The sequence below is a fragment of the Marmota marmota genome, unplaced genomic scaffold, assembly GCF_001458135.2.
Source record: "Marmota marmota marmota unplaced genomic scaffold, marMar, whole genome shotgun sequence".
NCBI classification, from domain to species: Eukaryota; Metazoa; Chordata; class Mammalia; order Rodentia; family Sciuridae; genus Marmota; species Marmota marmota.
Genome location: NW_026000082.1, coordinates 29518973 through 29537872, shown reverse-complemented (window position 1 = coordinate 29537872; position 18900 = coordinate 29518973). Strand labels below are relative to the sequence as shown.

The 18900-nt window shown below is 49.3% G+C and overlaps 2 protein-coding genes across 4 annotated transcripts in view; one reads left to right on the top strand and one right to left on the bottom strand.

The window, feature by feature from the left end:
• The window catches only part of Csmd2 (CUB and Sushi multiple domains 2), a 546044-nt gene that overhangs the window by 301390 nt on the left and 225754 nt on the right, over window positions 1-18900 (bottom strand). The gene's annotated exons all lie outside the window — the stretch shown is intronic.
• Window positions 2500-6165, top strand: Hmgb4 (high mobility group box 4). The gene has a single exon (XM_048815795.1). The coding sequence runs from the start codon at window positions 2942-2944 to the stop codon at window positions 3518-3520; it is 579 nt and encodes a 192-aa protein (XP_048671752.1). The 5' UTR covers window positions 2500-2941; the 3' UTR covers window positions 3521-6165.

The following is an 18900-nucleotide window of genomic DNA, read 5'->3' as shown; positions in this document are numbered from 1 at the left end:
GGGGGGGGGGGGACTCCCAACAGTGAGCCCCAGCCTACAGTCTGTTTATGTAAATATAGTTTTATTGGCACATAGTCAGTCATTTATATTGTCTATGGTGGTTTTTGAGCCACCATGGTAGATTGAGTACTTGCAATAGAAACTCTAGAGCTCATAAAACAATGTATTTACTGTCTGCCCCTCTAGATCACTGTGCCTGCCTGGGGGTCATCTCATAATGCAGAGGCTTCAGATGACAATTCCCAGGCCAGGTGTCTTGTCGCTCTCCCACAGTGGCAGGCACCGCCTCTGCAGGCCACTCGAGGCTGTGTGACTTTGGGCACTTGGGTCTCCAGAGGCTCAATACCCTTCTGGTTTGGACTGACGCCTGCACAGTGGCAGCCAAGTGACATGGCACTTTTGGTCAGCAGGAAACAGATGGCGACTCAGAATAATTCCAGGAGTATTTAATAAAGTGACGATCTACAGGGTGAGGGCTAGGTGCAGGAAAGTCACTGGATATATGAAAGTGGCAGAGTCCTCAAGGGCCAGTAGAAGCCTAGCTGTGATCAGCCTAGGCAGGAGGGGACAGGGGAAGGGAGCAATTCCTGAACCTGAAAGGAGAGTCATTTTGAGGGGACAACTTAGGAGGAGCAAAGACCTGCAGTTGGGGGAGGCATCCAGCTCCAGGTGACCCTGTGGGAAGGGAATCAGCAGCACAAATACCCGAACTTCACCTTTCTCCATCCCTGATGTAATGGGGTCCCCATAGGCCAAACTGCAAGGGAGGCCACAGGGCATGGAGTCTTCGTATGGCCCCTGTGTGTCAGCTTCCCAGGATGGAGCCAAATAGAGAAGGGTAGAAAGGGAGTATGGAAGGGCAGACTGACACGTGTCCCTGGCACTGACTTAGAAAGCCAGGGATCAGATTCCCTAGCCTCCTGACAGAGGCACATCCGCATCTCCCTTGCAAGTTGGTAGTTTGGCCTAACAGGTTGCCATAGCTTTGCACTCTTGCTGCCTCCTCCTGGATCTGCCAGCCTCCAGATGGTTATCATGGGCTTAGTCTTCCTGGATTGTATCCTCACGAGAAGGGTAGGAAGTTACGCACAGAAGCATAGATAAACTGTTCTGTGTGTGTGTGTGTGCGCACGCGCGCACGCATGCCTGCATGTGCATATGTGTATACATGCCTAAGCAGTCTGATTAATCTGTGTCGACTTTAGCTAAAGTTCCTCCTCACGTCCCATCTTTGGATTTCAGGAAGAATCCCATTTATCTCTGCAGCCAGCTCAAGCTCAACAAACAGGTGAGCCGGTCTCTGGCCCCTTGGGAGAAAGAAGAAGAGTGAAAAAAGCTAACCATGCTGGTAAATATCCCCAGAAAAATCTGCTTTATTGGCCAGATCCCCCTGATGCCAACACACACATACACACATGCAGATTTCCTCCACTGGCGTCTGAGATGACAAAACTGTAGCATGTCACCTGGAGGGGCTTCCCTGGTGAGTTCAAAAGCTTAGTTTATGAGAAACCTGGGCTCACAGGGAGGAAGGGCATGGCTTAGGCAGCATGACCACCTGCAGCAGAACTGGGGCCAGAATTCAGGACTGGGGACTCCAATCATTTTCTATCTTTTTTTTTTAAATGGAAGCCAAAAAATTGAAATTATCATAGAGTCCTAAGAATGGATTTGGCAAAAATGCAAATTGTAATGTGGTTGTAGGCAAGTTTCCTTGTCAGGTTCGGCAGTGGAGACCACACATCTGGACCCTGGACCCCCAGGATACAGCTCTGTGCAGGCAGGATGAAGCATAGGCTTGAGATAGACAGTGCCAGTCAAAATCCACACTCCCAGCTGTTAATAGCTGTCTTGACCTTGAACTTGTTATTTCTCATGTCAATGAAACTCAGTTTTCTCATCCTATAAATATGACACTATCACCAACCACAGAGTTGTATTAAATCCAATTCCACGTAAGCAAGTACAGAGCAGGGTCTGAAGGTCAGCAAACAACACTTTTCTTGTCTTTTTCTTCCAACTGGAAGCTTCCTGAAATATTCTTTAAAAAGACAGAAGCCAACTAGTTTGAGTGTGGCAGTTAGAGCTTTGTGCTCTAACGATAAGGAACGGGGACCCTGCCTGGGAGCGTGGGGAGGCTTCTGAGGTGTCAAGAATGCTACTGCATTCTCATGGACTTGAGGGTAATTAATAAAACCACGAGTTTCTCCTCCCTCTTTCCCCTCAAATTTCTTCAGAGAAATGAAGAGTTCATACTCATAGCCGGGGTGCTCAGGTTTTAAATTAGACAACTTTGTCCTGACAGGAACAGAGTCACACCTGTCATAGCCGATTATTTTTAGAGTTACTACTAAACCCGTTGTACAGCAGGAGCTGCCACTGTTCAAGGCAAACAGAAAGACTTCACATTTTATCATGACAGCTCGGGGGCCGTCCACCCCCTCCTGTTCATTATTTCCAGCCCGTCTTTGGAAGGGATGATGCGGCATCCTGACACTCTTACAGCGAGGGAGGCAGACCCTGGTTACTACACCCAAGAGATTTAAAGCCCTCAAAGCAGAGGAAAACCCCTCTGCCTCCAGGAAGCCAAGGAGGATTGTTCCCAGAGGAATCCGCAGCTCCATCGCTTGCTTTTGATAAACCATCAATCGCTCTGGAGAGATGAAAAATGACCCTTGTGGAACCAACCAATCAGAGCCCCTGTATGCAAATACACGCAAGTGCGGGCCAGGATTGGCCCGCTTGAGAGTGACGTCACAATTCTCTTCCTCTGACCCAACAATAGGACCACCACTGAAAAGGCCAACCTGGGACTGCAGCTCTTCCCAGAGAGAAAAAAATCACCACAAGCGGAGCACCTTGTAGATTGCTCCTGGATGTGCCCGCAAAAGTCTCTGCTGTCCAAGGTACTGAATCCAGAAAAAAGCATGATCTTGTGAACATGGGAGAAGAAGTCCAGCTGAAGCCCAAGGTGAACGTCTCTTCCTACATCCACTTTTTGTTGAATTTCAGAAACAAACTCAAGGAACAGCAGCCAAATACCTACCTTGGTTTTAAAGAGTTCTCTAAAAAGTGTTCAGAAAAATGGAGATCCATCTCAAAGCATGAAAAGGCCAAATATGAAGCCCTGGCCAAGCTCGACAAAGCCCGCTATCAGGAAGAAATGTTGCACTTCGTTGGCAAGAAGAAAAAACGTAGAAAACGGGACCCCTTGGCCCCCAGACGGCCTCCATCATCCTTCCTGCTCTTCTGCCAAGATCACTATTCCCAGCTGATGAAGGAGAACCCCACCTGGTCAGTGGTGCAGGTAGCAAAGGCCAGTGGGAAGATGTGGTCTACAGAAACAGAGATGGGAAAGCAGCCATATGAACAGAAAGCAGCTCTTTTGAGAGTGAAGTACTTTGAGGAGCTTGAAGTCTATCGGAAGCAAAACCATGGCATGAAGAAAATCCTGGCTAAGAACCAGCAGAAAGGCAAACCTGTGTTGGGAAAAACGGATACATCCAGTCCAAAAAAATAAAGTGCCTTTGAACTCTACTTCCTGGCCCTGGTCTCATGAGTGGTGTTTGAATAGCTGTTGCCACTTGTGTTGGGGAATTGAGTGGCTTTGGAGAGAGGTTGGGACTGGGGGTGGGGGGTGGGCAGTGGCTTGGAGAACAGGTGGCAGCAATGTGTAAATTGCGTGGAGCAGAGATGTGAAGGTCAGAGTCATGAGGCAGGAGCCCCAGGTTCCAAGTGGTCTAATGGGTTGGAAGACCCTCCTTGGGTCGGGGTCAGGTGTGGGAAGACTACTAGACCCAGCTCTGGTGGTGGGGGTGACAGGCTGGAGCACAGCTCATGGTTCCACTCTAGGTCCCATCAGAGAAACATGACAAGACTGTCAACAGGAGTGCACCCCATAGTGGCACCACATCCAGCAAAGGTTAGGCAGCTGGACTTCAGATGGACTGGCAGGGACCCAGGGTTCCTCCAGTCCTTCTGGATACGAAGTCTCCAACAAGACTTAGCTTCCCTTAGTGGGCCAGGATGAAACCCCAGCAGTGTCCCTAGTTAGGACGAGAAGAGATGCTGATTGGGCAAATAAAATGAGGTTCCTGACTACAGCTCTTAGACTCGGAGCATGTTGAATATATGATCCCCTGGCACCCACTCCTCCTCTCCATCACACACAGCACCCCAACTCCCTTTTGTGACTCCCTTCTGGGACCAAAGCTTGATGAGAGGACAGAATCACTCTGGCCACACTGACTCATGGGCATATGACCCAAGCTGACCCCATTAGAGCAGATCTAGGGCTTTGTATAGGAGTCCTGGGAAGGGTGGCGCTCCCACAGATGCTGCCAGCTGCCAGCAAATTACCACCCAATAGCCTAAGACCAAGGCCAAAATAGTAGAGCCCCTGGGCATCGATCCTCCTGGACATGACCCTTAAGATGTGACTGAATGTTTCTCTCTTTTGAACCTAGGATGGCATGAGTTAGGTTTTCTGCTTCTTGACGGTAATTTGACGTGAGCAGGATGGTACTACAAGTGTCTGTACAGTAACTGGATTTTTTTTCCCCAGGCCACAGTACACTGTGGGCAACGTTTCATTCCAATCAAGGTAGATTGAAACAGAATATTGTGAAATGGTTCTTTTGACTTCCTGATATCACAAAGGCTGGCCTCAGGTGCTGAGCTGATTTTCTGTCCCCGAGTTAGGTATGTGGCACACTTCCCCGATGCCATGCCTAACCCCACTTTCTACTCCACAGCACCGTTTAAACTTCCAAAATAAAAGTAAAAATACATAGTTTCAAAATGTCTTTTAGAATTGCGTGAGCCATTAGGGATGAGAGGTAAAACAAGAACGATTTAGAAATTTATTGTCTGGAATCAGGCTGGTTAGGGAGGCTTCTCAAGTGCCGGGTTCCGTGTTGGGCAAGGGGAGGCGCCACGTGGACTATTGTTAGGTCCTTGTCCTGCGAGAACTTTCCTTCCAGTGACAGAGATGGACTTGGCCTGAATCACAGCACTCCAAGGCACAATGAGGAGAGTGAATGCTGGGAGGGAGTGGGTACCACCCCTGACCCCACCCTGAAGTCTCCACGCGGGAGCAGCCTAGTCTCTTGGCAATGTGTCCTGGGCTGGCAAAGCTCCGGCTCCCCATCACCCCCAGCTGCTGTGCCAACTCAGTTCTGATTCCCCTCCAGCCCATCCTCCACCCTCTCAGGAGACACCCTCTTTTTCTGCTTCATTGAGAAAATAGAGATCATTAGACTTAAGTGCTCTGTTTTCTTTCTCAAAATGCACTTTACCCCCTTCGTTTCCTGTGGTCTCAGGTCTCCTGGGGCACTCTAGCCCTCCTCTAGCTACTCCCTGCCCTTCCTCTCTCAGGCCTCTGCTCCTCACTACAAGGATGCTGAGCCTTTGGTCTCAACTGTGCCCAAGTTCACTTGATGTTTGTTCCAGTCTTCATACTGGCAGGACCTTGGGCCAATGTGCATTGCTCTGAGACTTTAGCTTCTCATCTGTGGAATGGGATGACACCTGCCTTGCAGGCCATTTTGTTGAATATGTAAACATATTTGGCACAGTCCTGAACACCTGATAGGCACCGTGGTTGACACCCTCTAGAGTGGCAGTTCCATGATTCCCCCATCTGGTGTCTACACCATTGTTTGACCCCTTCCCATTAAATGTGGGCAGAACTTGTCACCTAACTTTTAATCAATAGAGCCTGGCAAAGGAGAGGGATGTCACTTCCCTGGTTATGTAATGGTATGTAATACCCCATCTCACTTCCCAGTCTGCCCAGAGATTCTCCTTGCGGTTCAGTGAAATAAGCAGCTGACTTTAGGAAACCCACGTAGCAAGAAATTGCAGGGAATCTCTAGCAGCCAAAGGCAGCCTCAGGTCTACATCCAGCAAAAAAAAAAAAAAAAAGGAAGAAGCTCTCAGCCCTGCAACTGCCAGGATCTAGATGCTGCAGCAACCACACAAATGGGGCATGGATCCTGCCCCAGTTGAGCCACCAGCTGAGAACCAGTCCTAGTGGACACCTTGTTTGCAGCTGAATCCAGCTGTTCCTGGACCTCTGACCTGCAGAAGCTGTATAAGTGTGTGTTTACACATGAAAATGTTTAAACTATATAAACAGATATTTTTAAAAATTCTAATGAGTTATACATGACAGTAGAGTGCATTTTGATATATCATACATAAATGGTGTATAACTTCTCATTCTTCTGGTTGTACATGATGTAGAATCACACTGGTTGTGTAATCATGTATATCCACAGAGTAATAATGTCTAATTCATTCTATTATCCTCCCTAATCCCATATGCCCTCTTGTTCCCTCACTGCCCTCTGCCTAATCCAAAGTTCCTCTATTTTTCCCTAGCCACCCCGCCCCTCTTATTGTGAATTAGCATTCGCCTGTCAGAGAAAACATTCAGCCTTTGCCTTTTGGGGATTGAATTATTTTGCTTAGCATGATATTCTCCAGCTCTATCCATTTGCTTGCACATGCCATAATTTCTTCTTTAAGGCTGAGTAATATTTCATTATGTATATGTAGCACATTTTCTTTATCCATTCATCTTGAAGGGTATCTAAGTTGATTCCATAGTTTGGCTATTGTGAATTGAGCTGCTAAAAATATTGATGTGACTGTGTCACTGTAGTAAGCTGATTTTGGGTGTAGACCGAGGAGTGGGATAGCTGGGCAAATGGTCCATTCCAAGTTTCTGAGGAATCTCTATAATCCTTTCAGAGTGGCTGCACCAATTTGCAGTCCCACCAGCATGTATGAGTGTGCCTTTTCTCCACATTTAACCCACTAGGTTTGTGGCAACTTGTTGCACAGCAATAGGTGACTAACACATTGTTCCAAAAACCCAGCTTCCTCCATTCTCCCTCTAGTCTCTACCCGACCCCTTTAGTTTCCCTTCCTTGAAGGTCCCCCCAACACCACAGTGCTAACTAGACCCTAACTGTCACTATGCAGTGGTTCCCACGGGCTGTCTTGCTTTTCATCTGAACTGTGGGCCTTTGGTGGGCAGCAGCTGGGGCTGCACCACTCCTCTCTAGAAAGAGCCCTGGGGCCACTGCTCTCTGGTTTCCTGTGTGATGAATTATGGGAATGTGGGGAACCAAGTCAGAATCCTGATGACCATGTGTAGTGCCCTCTGCTGGAAATCAAGTCCATAACAGTTCTTTATGGAGAAGACGAGGGGAGGGCCAGAGTCGGCCAGCCCCTAATGACCACAAAGTCCTGAGAGTCATGGGGAAGAGGGAAATCAGGCAGGGAATCCGGAGCAGGGCTGGCTTTCCAGGTCTACTCAGCTGGGCTCGGGGACCCTGTCTTTTGGAAAAGGAGGCAGAGCCTCTGGGCCCACCATCACCTTGATGATCAAATCCCTCCAGTCTAATCCTTCTCTCCTGTGTTCACGCAGTCATGAATTGATGTATGCATTCAATAAATATTTATGTAAATTTTATGCCATCAACAAACCAGCAACTGCTCTGGTGCTAGGGATACAGCAAGGTCCCTGATCCCCGCATTCCAGGGAGGGAAGGAGAGACAACAAAGAAGTCAATGAATAAACATATCAGATCAATTTTTGGACTTTCTTCAAGCACTCTGAAGAAAATCAATGAGAGGAAGACTGGAGGGCACTCGGGATGGGCAGGCAGAGGCTGTCTGTGGGATGATGTTTGGGTTTAGACTTTCAGGACAAGGAGCCAGAAGTCTGAGGAAGAGTCCTTCCATCAGCAGGGGAGCAAGTGCAAAGGTCCTGGGGCTTTGAATAGGAGTCCTGGGAAGGCGTGGCATATAAGAGGGACAGAAGTGGGAGCATTGGTGAGTTGCCTTTGGACAGGTGCAGGCCTTGGCAAAGGATCCATTTGGAAATCTAAGAGCAACAGGAGTCACAGAGGAGTTTCAGCCATGAGGAGCTTTGTGTGTCCATCTTCAACATCTTGTTACTGGCCACTCTAGTCTTCAGAGGCCATCAACTGCCAATGAGGAGATGCTCTCCCTGCAATGACCGTGAGAGAAAGAGGCGAGACGACAAAACGCCAGACCTATGGTGTCTTTCCCCTTCTAAAGAACAGACCATGGGGGGCCTCCACTTCGTACTCCCTGCAGCAGCTGTAAGCTAAAAATCAAATGTTGGGGTGCAGGGTGCTGGAGAGCTTCTCTGTGATTCCTTTTCCAAAGGAATAGGGTGGGAGTGGGTGGTGGTGGGTTCCAGGAAGGACTTCTCCCCAAACCTTGGATTTCCACACACACGGCAACTTCCACCAGACCAACTGTGCTAGCTAACAACTAGCTAATGACTCCGGTGGAACCCTAGAGGATGTGTTAGAACTCAGAGGGACCCCTCTGTCCCAAGTTTGCAGCATCACTTCTGAGAGTTGGACCAGACACTTCCAGGTGACACTGGAAGGTCCCAGGACCAGAGGACCCTTCTCTCTCTCGCAGTCCTTTGGGCACTCCCAGAGGAGGCTGCTTGTGAGCTCAGCAGGAGCTGACGGGGCTCCGTCATCCCCCCCACCCTTTCTCTGTCCTCTCTCATGCTCTTTCCCTCTCTGTCCCTAGCTGCAGAGTGTATTCAGATCTACCTTCCAATCAGTTCATCAGCCATAAAGGTGACACGCTGATCCTCCCCTTTCTTTCTCCTGCGTCTGCCAATTGATTTGGTGCTTGAGAGGGAAATAAGTATATTTTATTGATTGGGTTTCCCTCAAATCCCAACAGAGACGTTGATCCCAGTTGCAAAACAATCAAGTGGCATCTGGGTGGCGCGGTCACTTTGGGATCTTGGATTTAGCCTCCGCTAAAAAACATCAATTGCTCGGGGGCAAAAAGGTTCTGTTCCCTCCAAAGACTGGAGGTCAGGTCTGGGTAGAGGGTGAGGTCACCAGGATGAGATCACAAAAGCATGGCACCCCCTGTCACGTGACCTCCATAAACAATGCCTGCCCTTCAAGCGTGCCCAGAACAAGTAACCGGCAGGGACTTAGTTACAAACGGAATCTGGTGTGGAAAAGCGTCACAGGAAGGTGGGGCCTGCCCTGGTCTCTGAAGGATGCTTGAAAGCAGGTGAGAACAATCCAGAAAGGGAGTTTCAGGCAGGAGAAAGATCGAGGCTAAAGGCCCAGTGGAGATGGACACGGGTCAGAGCTGACCCTGACCTCTGGGTTGGGTACCGGTGACACAATGTGCACTGTTACCAGCCAGCCCCTGTCGGGGTTGCTGAGTGATAGCCCACCCTGCCCAGGCTGAGTGTGTTTCTCTGAGTCTCCGCTGGACAGTGAAATGCTCCTGTGGGGGCTCTTCACCTCTGGGGGTCTGAAGTGGCATAATCAGGCCATCGAGGCCTCACCAGTCACACACACAAGCTTCTGGAATGTTCCCAGCATCCTCTTCTCCTGGCAGTTACACCCTCGCGCACTCCTGCCCCTGAAAGGACCTAGAGACTGGGCTCTAATGAGTAGAACAGGGCAAACGTGTGGGGGTGTCACTTTGGATCCTAGGCTACGGAAGCCTGTGGCTTTTCTCGCACACCTGCTAGCAGCAAACTGACATGTGGACAGCCGTCCTATGGAGAGATTCGTGTGACAAGGACCCGAGAGTGGCTTCTGGCCAACCCTCGTGAGCACCGAGGCCCACAGTCCCGCAGTGTGTGAGGCTCGGGATCCTGCCAATACCACAAGGGAGCCTGGCTGTGGACCCCTCCCCAGGTGAGCCCTGAGGTTCCCACAGCCTCAGGGGACACCTGGGCCACAGCCGTGTCACAGACTCAGCTAAGACGCATCTCATTCCCAACACACAGACACCAAGCCATGTTGTCTCATGTCACTAAGGCTTGGTGGGATTGGTTACAAACTGGAAGAGGTGGTTCACGTAGACTTTGGTATCAAGAGAAAGATAGCGTCATGATAGACGCCTAAAAATGGGAGATGGCTTTGGGAGGACGTGACAGGCAGAGGCTGGGGGTACCTTGAGGTTTGAGAAATCCCCCCCTTCATCAAAGGCATCGCTCACAGAAATCCCAACTTTGAAGATACTTCTGGTGGAGGCTCGAAGGAAATGAAGAACATGTCATTGGAAACCGGAGGAACAGGGTCCTTGCTATGTGGTCAGGAAGCTTGGTGACAATGTTGTCTGCAGTTGGAGAAACATGGTCTGGACACACTTAGGAATCTAGCGACAGAACCCGAGCAAAGTGGATTTCTTCTGGATGTTGATGTGAGAAGACAAGAATCGCTGTCTGGCAGAAAGACGCCAGGACTTGCTAGTTTTGAAAGCTCTCAGTCCCCCGAGATAGCAAAGGATGCTAAAATGAAGAAATGGCTCTGAGTGCTGATAAGAAGTGGTCCGAAGACAGAGCCGAAGGTGTGTCTGTGTAGCCTTTGGTTGAGGTTTGCAGGAAGATCAAAGGACCATTGTGTTTTGTCTGCCACACGAAGGACTCTAAAGAGATCAAGGTGGACCTGAGCAATTCTTCATGATCAAACCATAGGGAGGCCGGGAAGAAAAAGAGCTCTCTCCTGGTCCCCGTAACAGGAGGCCTAGGTGGGGAAAGAGTGTAATCTAAACAAATTTGTGGGTGTGACTTGTGCAGAGTGGGACTCTCAATGAGATTTACAGGAGACCAACAAGGTTTTTGAGAAAACCATCAGCAGAAACACTGCAGGCTGCGATCGAAAGGAACAGAGGGAGAGAGCACAAAATGAAAAGGGGCGTCGGACACAGGAGTCCTGGCAGGAAGCAGACTGAGGAACCATGTCAGCTTCAAACACGTGCTTCCTTTCATGAGAAGGGAAGGGCAACTCAGAGGGAGGGAACCGGAGCTTACAAGGTGGAATTAAGAGTCACAGAGAATTAGTCCCTGGCTTTGAAACCTCATCAAGAAACTTGCAACACTTTTCTGGCTGGATTTCAAAATTGTTATGGACCAATGACTTCTTGAATCACGTTTTCCCCTTTGTGGCCAGGAGTGTCAATACCCATTACCCTCTGTCTGTCCTACTATTGTAGGTTGAGTACCTGAAGACAGATAATGTATCTCTGGTTGCCAAGTCACCAAATCCAGAGAGAGAGTTTTCTGGAGCCCCCACTTAAGGAGGCACATCCAAGAGCTTCATCACATCTGGACTGATTCAGATGTTGAAAGTCTGGACTTTCATTTGATGCTGTCAAGAAATGAGATCTCTAGAGGCCTTGAGAAGGAGTGAATGTGAGTTGTAGGTGGAAGGGGCCACAATCATTGAGAATCAGGGTGCAGATGGCGGTAGGCAGATTTAAAAATAACTAAATGGGCCCCATTCTCCGGTATCCATGCCCCGTGCAATCCTCTGTCTCTGTGTGGGCTGGACATAGCAATTTGTTTCTAGGGGACAGAACACAGCAAATGTGCTGGGAAAGGATGTCACCTCTGATATTATGACACGAAGGGCTATGACCTCTGTCTCATTCTCTCTCTCAGGCTTGCTCTCATACAGCAAATGGCTGCGCTAAAAGCTGCCCCACGGGAGGGAACCGAGGGTGGTCCCCAATCAACAGCACCGAGGGGTTAATCCATGCAAACAACTGTGTGGGTGAGGTTGGAAGCAATCCTTTCACCTGTTAAGTGACCACAGCCCTGGTGGACACCTTGAATGCAGCCTTATGAGAAATTCAAAGCCAGAGAACCCAACTAAGCCACACCTAATGGATGGCTCACAGAAAATATGAGATAAGAAATGTTGTTTCATGCCACTAAGTTTTGTGGCAACTTATGACATGGAAGTAGATGCATAATACCCCCACCCCAAAGTCTAGCTATACTGTATTTCCTCCAGAGACACTCTCTGTTCCCTCCTAGAGCCCCACGGCCTTTGCATATGCTATTTCAGGCCAAGATCATCCTGTCTATGCTCAGGTTTCAAGTATCCCTTTGTCCAGGAAAGCTCTTTGACCTTCCCACCCCAGCCTGTGCCCTCTCAACAGGTTATACAAAACCAAATATCTGTAAGTCCACACATAAGGTCAATGTGTAGCACATGGTGACCATTGACTGTCTCTGCAGCTGGTGGAGGAGGGCAAGAACCTCGCCTTCAATCATCTCAGTATCCTAGAATCTAATGCAATATTTCACAGAGTAAAATCATAATTTATACAATAGCAAACTTTCCTTGAGTGCCTACTATGCTGTGCCCCATACTGTTTGAAGCAATTTAATATAACTACCTTACTTAATTAAAAAAAAAAAAGAAAATTAAGAGGCAGGTAATTTTATTTGCTGCTTTGTTTGTGTGGTACTGGGGATCCAACCCAGGGCCTTGCCCATCCTAGGCAAGTACTCTACCATTGAGCTACACCCCAGCCAGCAGTTAATTTGAACACCCTATTTTGCAGACAAGGAACTGGACTCTCATGGTTGTTGGGAAATGGACACTTGACCCACGAGAGATGGTTTTTCCTCCTGACCTTTGCCTGGCAAAGGCCGGTCCCCCTCCTGTCAGGAACTCTTTGCAAACACCAGGCTGGGGCCTGAGACCTCCCTGGACCTGGACCATGTTCTATGCTCCACTGGTTACCTAGTTAGGTGTTTCCAGCGAAATGCCTGGACCCGCCTCTTGGTGCCTGTGCAGAAAGGCTTGGCTGGAGCCCAGGAGTTTGAGGCTCACCCCAAACCACGCCTCCAGCTCCTGGCTGGCAGCAGCACCTGGCTCCCAGGCACAACGAGCACTTTGCTCTCCCTCAAACCCTGTTATTACAAATCACAGAAATTCCCCAACACCCGTGTTCAAGAGAACAGATGCGGATCTGTATTTTTAATGCATTATCTGCAATTAGCAGCAATGGGCTTGGAAGGACCCTGGGGTCCCTGGGACAGACCCCCGCCAATGCAGCTGGCCAGGGGGCAAGGGAGTTTCCATTTGCAGACCCCCTACTCTGCCAGGGACCCCGGAAGGGGGCCACTGTTGGCCTGCACTCCTGTGTTGCCGGAACATCCTGCAAAGATGTCCTCCATGGGACAGGGCAGACCCGTGGGTCCTGGGTAAAAGGGGCTTTCATAGGTTTGAGGTCCGCAGGGAGGGGCAAAGGTCCGAGGAAGGCAGCGGGAGGTGATGCCAGGGTGAGCATCAGAGGGCATCTGTGGGGACTTCAGAGAAGACGCGGGCTGCTCAGGGACAGTTCAGCTCTGCCCACAGGGGAAGGTGGTTTTTGAAATAAATATAAATGCTAATTACTCAAATGTACCGGGCACTTGCTACATACCAGGCCCCATTTGGAAGTGCCTTCTAGATATCATAACATTTCATTTTGGAGGCAAAGTCAATGTCCCCCCCCTCCCCAGCCAAGGAACACCAGGAACCCACCTGGAGCCAAACAAACTGAGGTTTATTGGATGGTGGCAGTGAGGTGGGGGGTCCCAACAACCCAGGGAACGCTGAGTGTCCCACTAAGGAGAGCACCGGGAAGAATTCACTGTGGGTCAGGACCAGGGCGTGTCAGGTGGTTTGGGGACGGGTTCAAGGAAGCAGGGCTTTGGTGGGGATTGGCGGCCCCGGATGGCAGGTCTGATCCTACAAATGGGAATTTAGTGCGTTCAATCTAGAAGGTGGGGTGGGGGATCAAACAGGACTGAGTCACAACCGGCAAAGGAACAGCCTTCTGTGATGTCAGTCGGAATGGGAAGGGAGGGGCGGCTGGGTATTTTTGTGTTTTGGATAATGTTCTTGTTTTGTCTGGGTTCAGACATGATTTGGAAGTGGTCTTGTTTTTGTCTTAATCCATCATGGTCACAGAGTGGCCTCGTCTGGCGTTGACACTCTGTGAATTATTTATGGTCACCCAGAGAAGCCCAAGGCCTGGGTGTGGGTGCAGGGCAGCCCCTGGCAGCACACGGCCTGCTCGTGCCACCGGGATCTGACACTCAGCGTCACTGTTCCCTTTCTTAGTTTCTTGGGCCAATTTATAGAAACAAAGGAATCAAAGCTCAGAGAGATCAAGGAACTTGTCTAGGTTGTCACAGATAGGAAGCCATGCTTAGATTCCAGGGCCACCAAAACTCTCGTGGGCTCCAGGGGCCCATGGGGGATGGGTAGGGATGAGCCATGATGGTGGCAGCAGGGCTGACCATGAGGGGAAGTGTCACAGGGGAAAATAAGAAATACAGGATTTGCAGTCAGAGATCTCTACTAAGGAATCTGTCCCTGCCACTTTCTAGCCATGTGACCCTGAGCCATTCAGTAAACGTCAGAAACTCAGTTTCTTCTGCATAATAGAAACACAAAAATCTGCTTCCCAGGCTTTTGTTGTGAGGATAAAACAAGGAGATGTAGCATAAAGAACCTAAGCAATACCTGGGGACAAGATACCACTCTGAGCACCTATGGCATGACAGACGGCTCTAAGTACCTCACATGACTAATCATCTAATGTAGTGACCCCATGAGAAAGATTCTGTTATCACCTCTAGCGTAAAGGTGAGACAATGGTGGCACAGAGGGGTTAAGCAACTTGTCTGTGGCCGCACAGCCAACCAAGTAGCAGTCATTGGGCATTCTGGCTACAGCACCCTCACACTACTGCTTCTCATGGTAATTATGGGGCTCCTTCCCTCCCATGCTGCCCTAAATCATGAGCTTCGAGATTCCAGTCATATTTTGATGGAGATTTAATGCCCAGGAACTCCCCAGGCCCCAGACTCCTGCTTGTGGCTGGGTCTAAGCCGCTTGCTTGGCTCTGATTCGGAGAGCATTCATTTCCTTTCAGAAGGTCAAAACATTCTTGGCCTGACAGATCATATAGATTCAGGTCGCTGCTGTGGATAGATCAAATAAAACGTACTGTTGCCTTGTGGGTATTTCCGCTCCTTCCAGTAAGCTCTAAAGTCAGAGGAAAACATTGGAAAATGAGTAGAAACTACGGAAGGCGGGGGTGGGGAGGTAGGGGGTGACCCAACGCTGCAGCACAGCCCTCTGCTGGCAACACCCACGTGTGGGCGGAAGGTAGGTGGCTGCCAAGAGGAGATGGGTCAGACTTGGCCGGTTTCCTTCCCTCCTGAAAGCGCAGAGCTGTCGCAAGTGGCCTTGACGCACAGCTTTGCCTCTCGACAGCCTGCTGAGTGGGCTCCTGGGTGGCCTCCCAAGTCCCTGGAGCCTGGAAGGTGGAAGATGCCTGGGCCTGTGACTACCCCACCTCCAGTCCTCACTCCACCACCACCAGGGGGCGCCCAAGGCCCGGAACTCACATCAACATTCTCTGTGCTGTTTGATGCGATCCCAGATCATCACCATCAACCTCTTGGAGGCTCATCTGTTCTTAATTACATCTCCAAATCCCAAGGCATTACAACTCTGAGAATTTGGGGAATTTAGCTACTTAGAGGATTCATAATAATCACAGTAATCCCTGGTATTTACTGAGCTCCCTTTTTGCAGACTGCAAGCCAGACAGACAATACTGGATTGGCGAGGACAACTGGAATTACTCTCGAGTTCTCTCCACAGCGTGCCAGGGCCTTTGGTCTGCGTTATTTTGTTTAGCTTAAGGAGCTGGTTGAAAAGAGTAATTTTCCCCATTGCCTCCTGAGGGAGACCAATGAGAAGAGAGACAGAGGTGAAACCAACTTAGAGGTACAGCTTGGGCTGCCTGCCCTCTTCTGGGGACTGCTCTGCTCACCTACCCTATCACAAGGGTAAGGGCCTTGTTGGCCAGGCTGGTGCCTGCCGAGCCGCTCACCAGCTGACTGCAGAAAGAGCAGACCCTTGGCTAAAGACAGAGCGGGTCTGATTCTCCTGCTTGATAATTTAAATAAGAGATGTAGAAATGGAGTCAGTCAGCCGAGACACCAGAGCTAGAAGGGCTAGTGGGACCATGTGTACTGATTAATAAGCAGAGAAAAGGGGTACCTGAGAGTTGCTTCCAGAACATTCCATCCCATGCATTTGTTCAGTCGAGCCCTGGACTCCGAAGCCAGAAGCCATCCTGTGAGCCATGGCTTCACGACTTGAAACCGCTGCTCTGTTTCCTCAGACACAGCACATGCTTTCCCTTCACTCACAGCAGAGGAGACCCACGGGCTCCATGGACATGGGATGGGAGCAACCACTCTTCCCAGCAAACGGGGAGAGATCTGAACTCAGCGCAGGGGCGGGCCCTTCCAGAGACCCCTGCTGACCATTATCAGAAGGCAACATGGGCCTCCCCAGAGCTGCTGGTGTGTTGGGCACGGCTGCCACTGACCTCCCCAGCGTGGAGGAGAAGGACTGAGCAAAGCCTTGCACAGAAGCCATTGTTATGTCACAGCACAGCCACCTGTGCCCCCCACAGATCTGACAGTGGCAGCAAGGGCTGAAAGCAGCAGACAGAGGCCCAGGGAGCACAGCTCTGTGAACGGTCCTCATTGATCCATTTACCTGCTTGATGGCCGCCCGGACCCTGTGTTTGAAAGATACCATGGAAGGTCAAAGCTGGAAGGGCACCTTAGGGAGGCCTCAGGACAGCACTGGATTGTCACAAATGGAAAAAGCAAGCTCCGCAGACACTATTGAGATGTGACCTTTCCAATTTCAATCAAGGGAATCCAAACAGCTGCCATTGTTTATGGGACAGCCCTGGGGAGCAGTGCCATGTAGCCCCATGTTCCCTACCGGGAGGAAAAAAGAGAATATATATGACTCTGTAGGGCTGAATCACAGGCTTTTGGACTCAAAGAAAAAGCACATTCTTACCACCAAGGTAGCAGCGTGTTGTCACTCACTCAGAACCCCCACCAGCCCTGCTCCACAGGGCACAGACTTGCATAGCAGCTGGTTCTCCCACCTGGGCGTTCCAAATGGAGTGTGGGAGACTCTGGCTCCTGGGAGGCCAGTTTTGGTCCAGCCTTTGCTTAGCCCATTTTCAGGTCATCTTGCCGTGTCCCAGGGCCCCACGCCCATCTAAGGTGGCATGGGATTTAACCCCGGGGGTCCCTGCAGCCTAATTAAACACCCCACCTAAAAGTGGCCCCTCTGTCTCCTCCTTACCCATCGGCTCTAATCTCTGGCCCCTGTTCTTGTTCCTCCTTGGGTTGAAGGCAGGTGAAACTCTGGATGACTAGGTTTGGCTCCATTCTCCTGAGGTTTGGAATTTATCTTCCTTCTACTTATCCACAAGTATCCCCTACCTAAAATTCACTCCTATGCCCATATTGGGCCCTTAGACTTTGTCTTCTCAAACTGCCAGCCCAGGTGAGGGTAGATTTTGCCTTACTTCCTTGGATGGTTGACAGGGAAGCTGTCAGTCTGTCTCCTGTGCCTGCTCTAACCAGCACCAGCATAATCATGAACACTGGTTTTAGATGAAGAAAGAACTGGCTTTGAATTCTGTAGAGACCCATTGACCATATGAAATTGGGCAGGTTCCCTAACCCTATTCTTCTGAGCTACATTTTCCTCGTCCATGTAAAGGAGATATTAGGACCTACTCAACAAGCCTGGTATAAAATAAATGAGAGAATTAATGAGATAAACTCAGCACCGTCCATCACATCTAATGCTAATATGTAACATTCGTTGAGAGTTTTCAATATATTAAATTCTATGCAAAGTACCTTGCGAGCATTACCTTATTTAATCTGCAGAATTATCCCATGAGATCCCATTATCCCAAATTTTTAAATGAGAAATCTGAGGCTTAAAAAGTTAAGTATATTGCTCACGGTCAACAGCTGGTCAGTGGTTGAGAAGCACGGATCGTGACCCCATGGAGACCAAAGATTATGATTTTCTATTTCTAATGTCCTAGTACAATGTCTTTTAGGTAGTCTATGTCTTTTAGGTACTCAATTGTGTTGGAGGCCCAACTGCCTTTTTGCATAACTGGGTTGAAGATGAGGTCTACCAATTTCTGGTTTCTCTTTTTATTTGTGGGGAGGCACCAAGCTGCTGTTTTTATTTCTTCCAGTGTTTGCATTCTTATCACTCAGACGGCTATTACTGGGTCTTTTAATACATTCAAACCTTCCATCCGAATGAGCACATTTCCACACCACCTACTCTCTAATCAGAGATTAAGAGATCTGAACTCACAGATTCAGCACTTTGGACAGAGCTAGGATTTTTGTGTGTGTGTGTGCTAATGTGTAGTCAGTATTGGATTTGCATTTTAAAGCTATTTACATTAAGTGTGTGACCCACATAAGAGAAGAGACTGCATCCTCCACCCCTTGCTCTGGAGTTCCAGCTCTCTCTTCCTTCTCACTGTCTAGGAGATGAGGAAAGGTGGCCATAAAGATTTTATGAGTCCAAGAGAAACATTACTCAAACAGAATTTATTTCCAAGGTGTCATTCTGGAGGTGTGGCATGTCATTTAAAGGGGAAGAGAAGTTCCTCTTGGTGGGATTCTTATACTCAAGCAAAGCACAAATGTTGCAGAATCTCCTATAATGTCCACCCAGTGAACAGTTTCTTCAGTTTGGTTTGGATCAACAGACTATTTATGAAGTATTGTCTGCATCTCTGGGGTCATCACTGGAACCAGTGATAATCCAAAATAAGAATGTAATTCTTCCCCATTTGCACGAAGACAAGGAGAGAGGGGATTGCAAACTGGTCCTTTCAAACCTTCACACTCTGGGACAGAATGGTAGATAGGAAGCCCAGTGTGTGCAAAGCCCCCAGGGACTCCCCTGGCTGTGGAGAGAGACACAGGCCCATGTGTGGCACACTTTCTAGTGGGATTAGGTGATGAGAGAAATAGGCACCAGAGCCTTCTGTCTGGTAACTCATTCCTGAACTGGGTGGGATGCCGATCATCTTTTGCCTCGAGGAGAAACTCCTATTCATGCTTTGAGAACTCTGCTCTGTGAAGCCTTTCTGGACTCTCTAAGACAGACTGGGTCCTCCCTCCCTGGAGTTCCCACAAAATCTTGG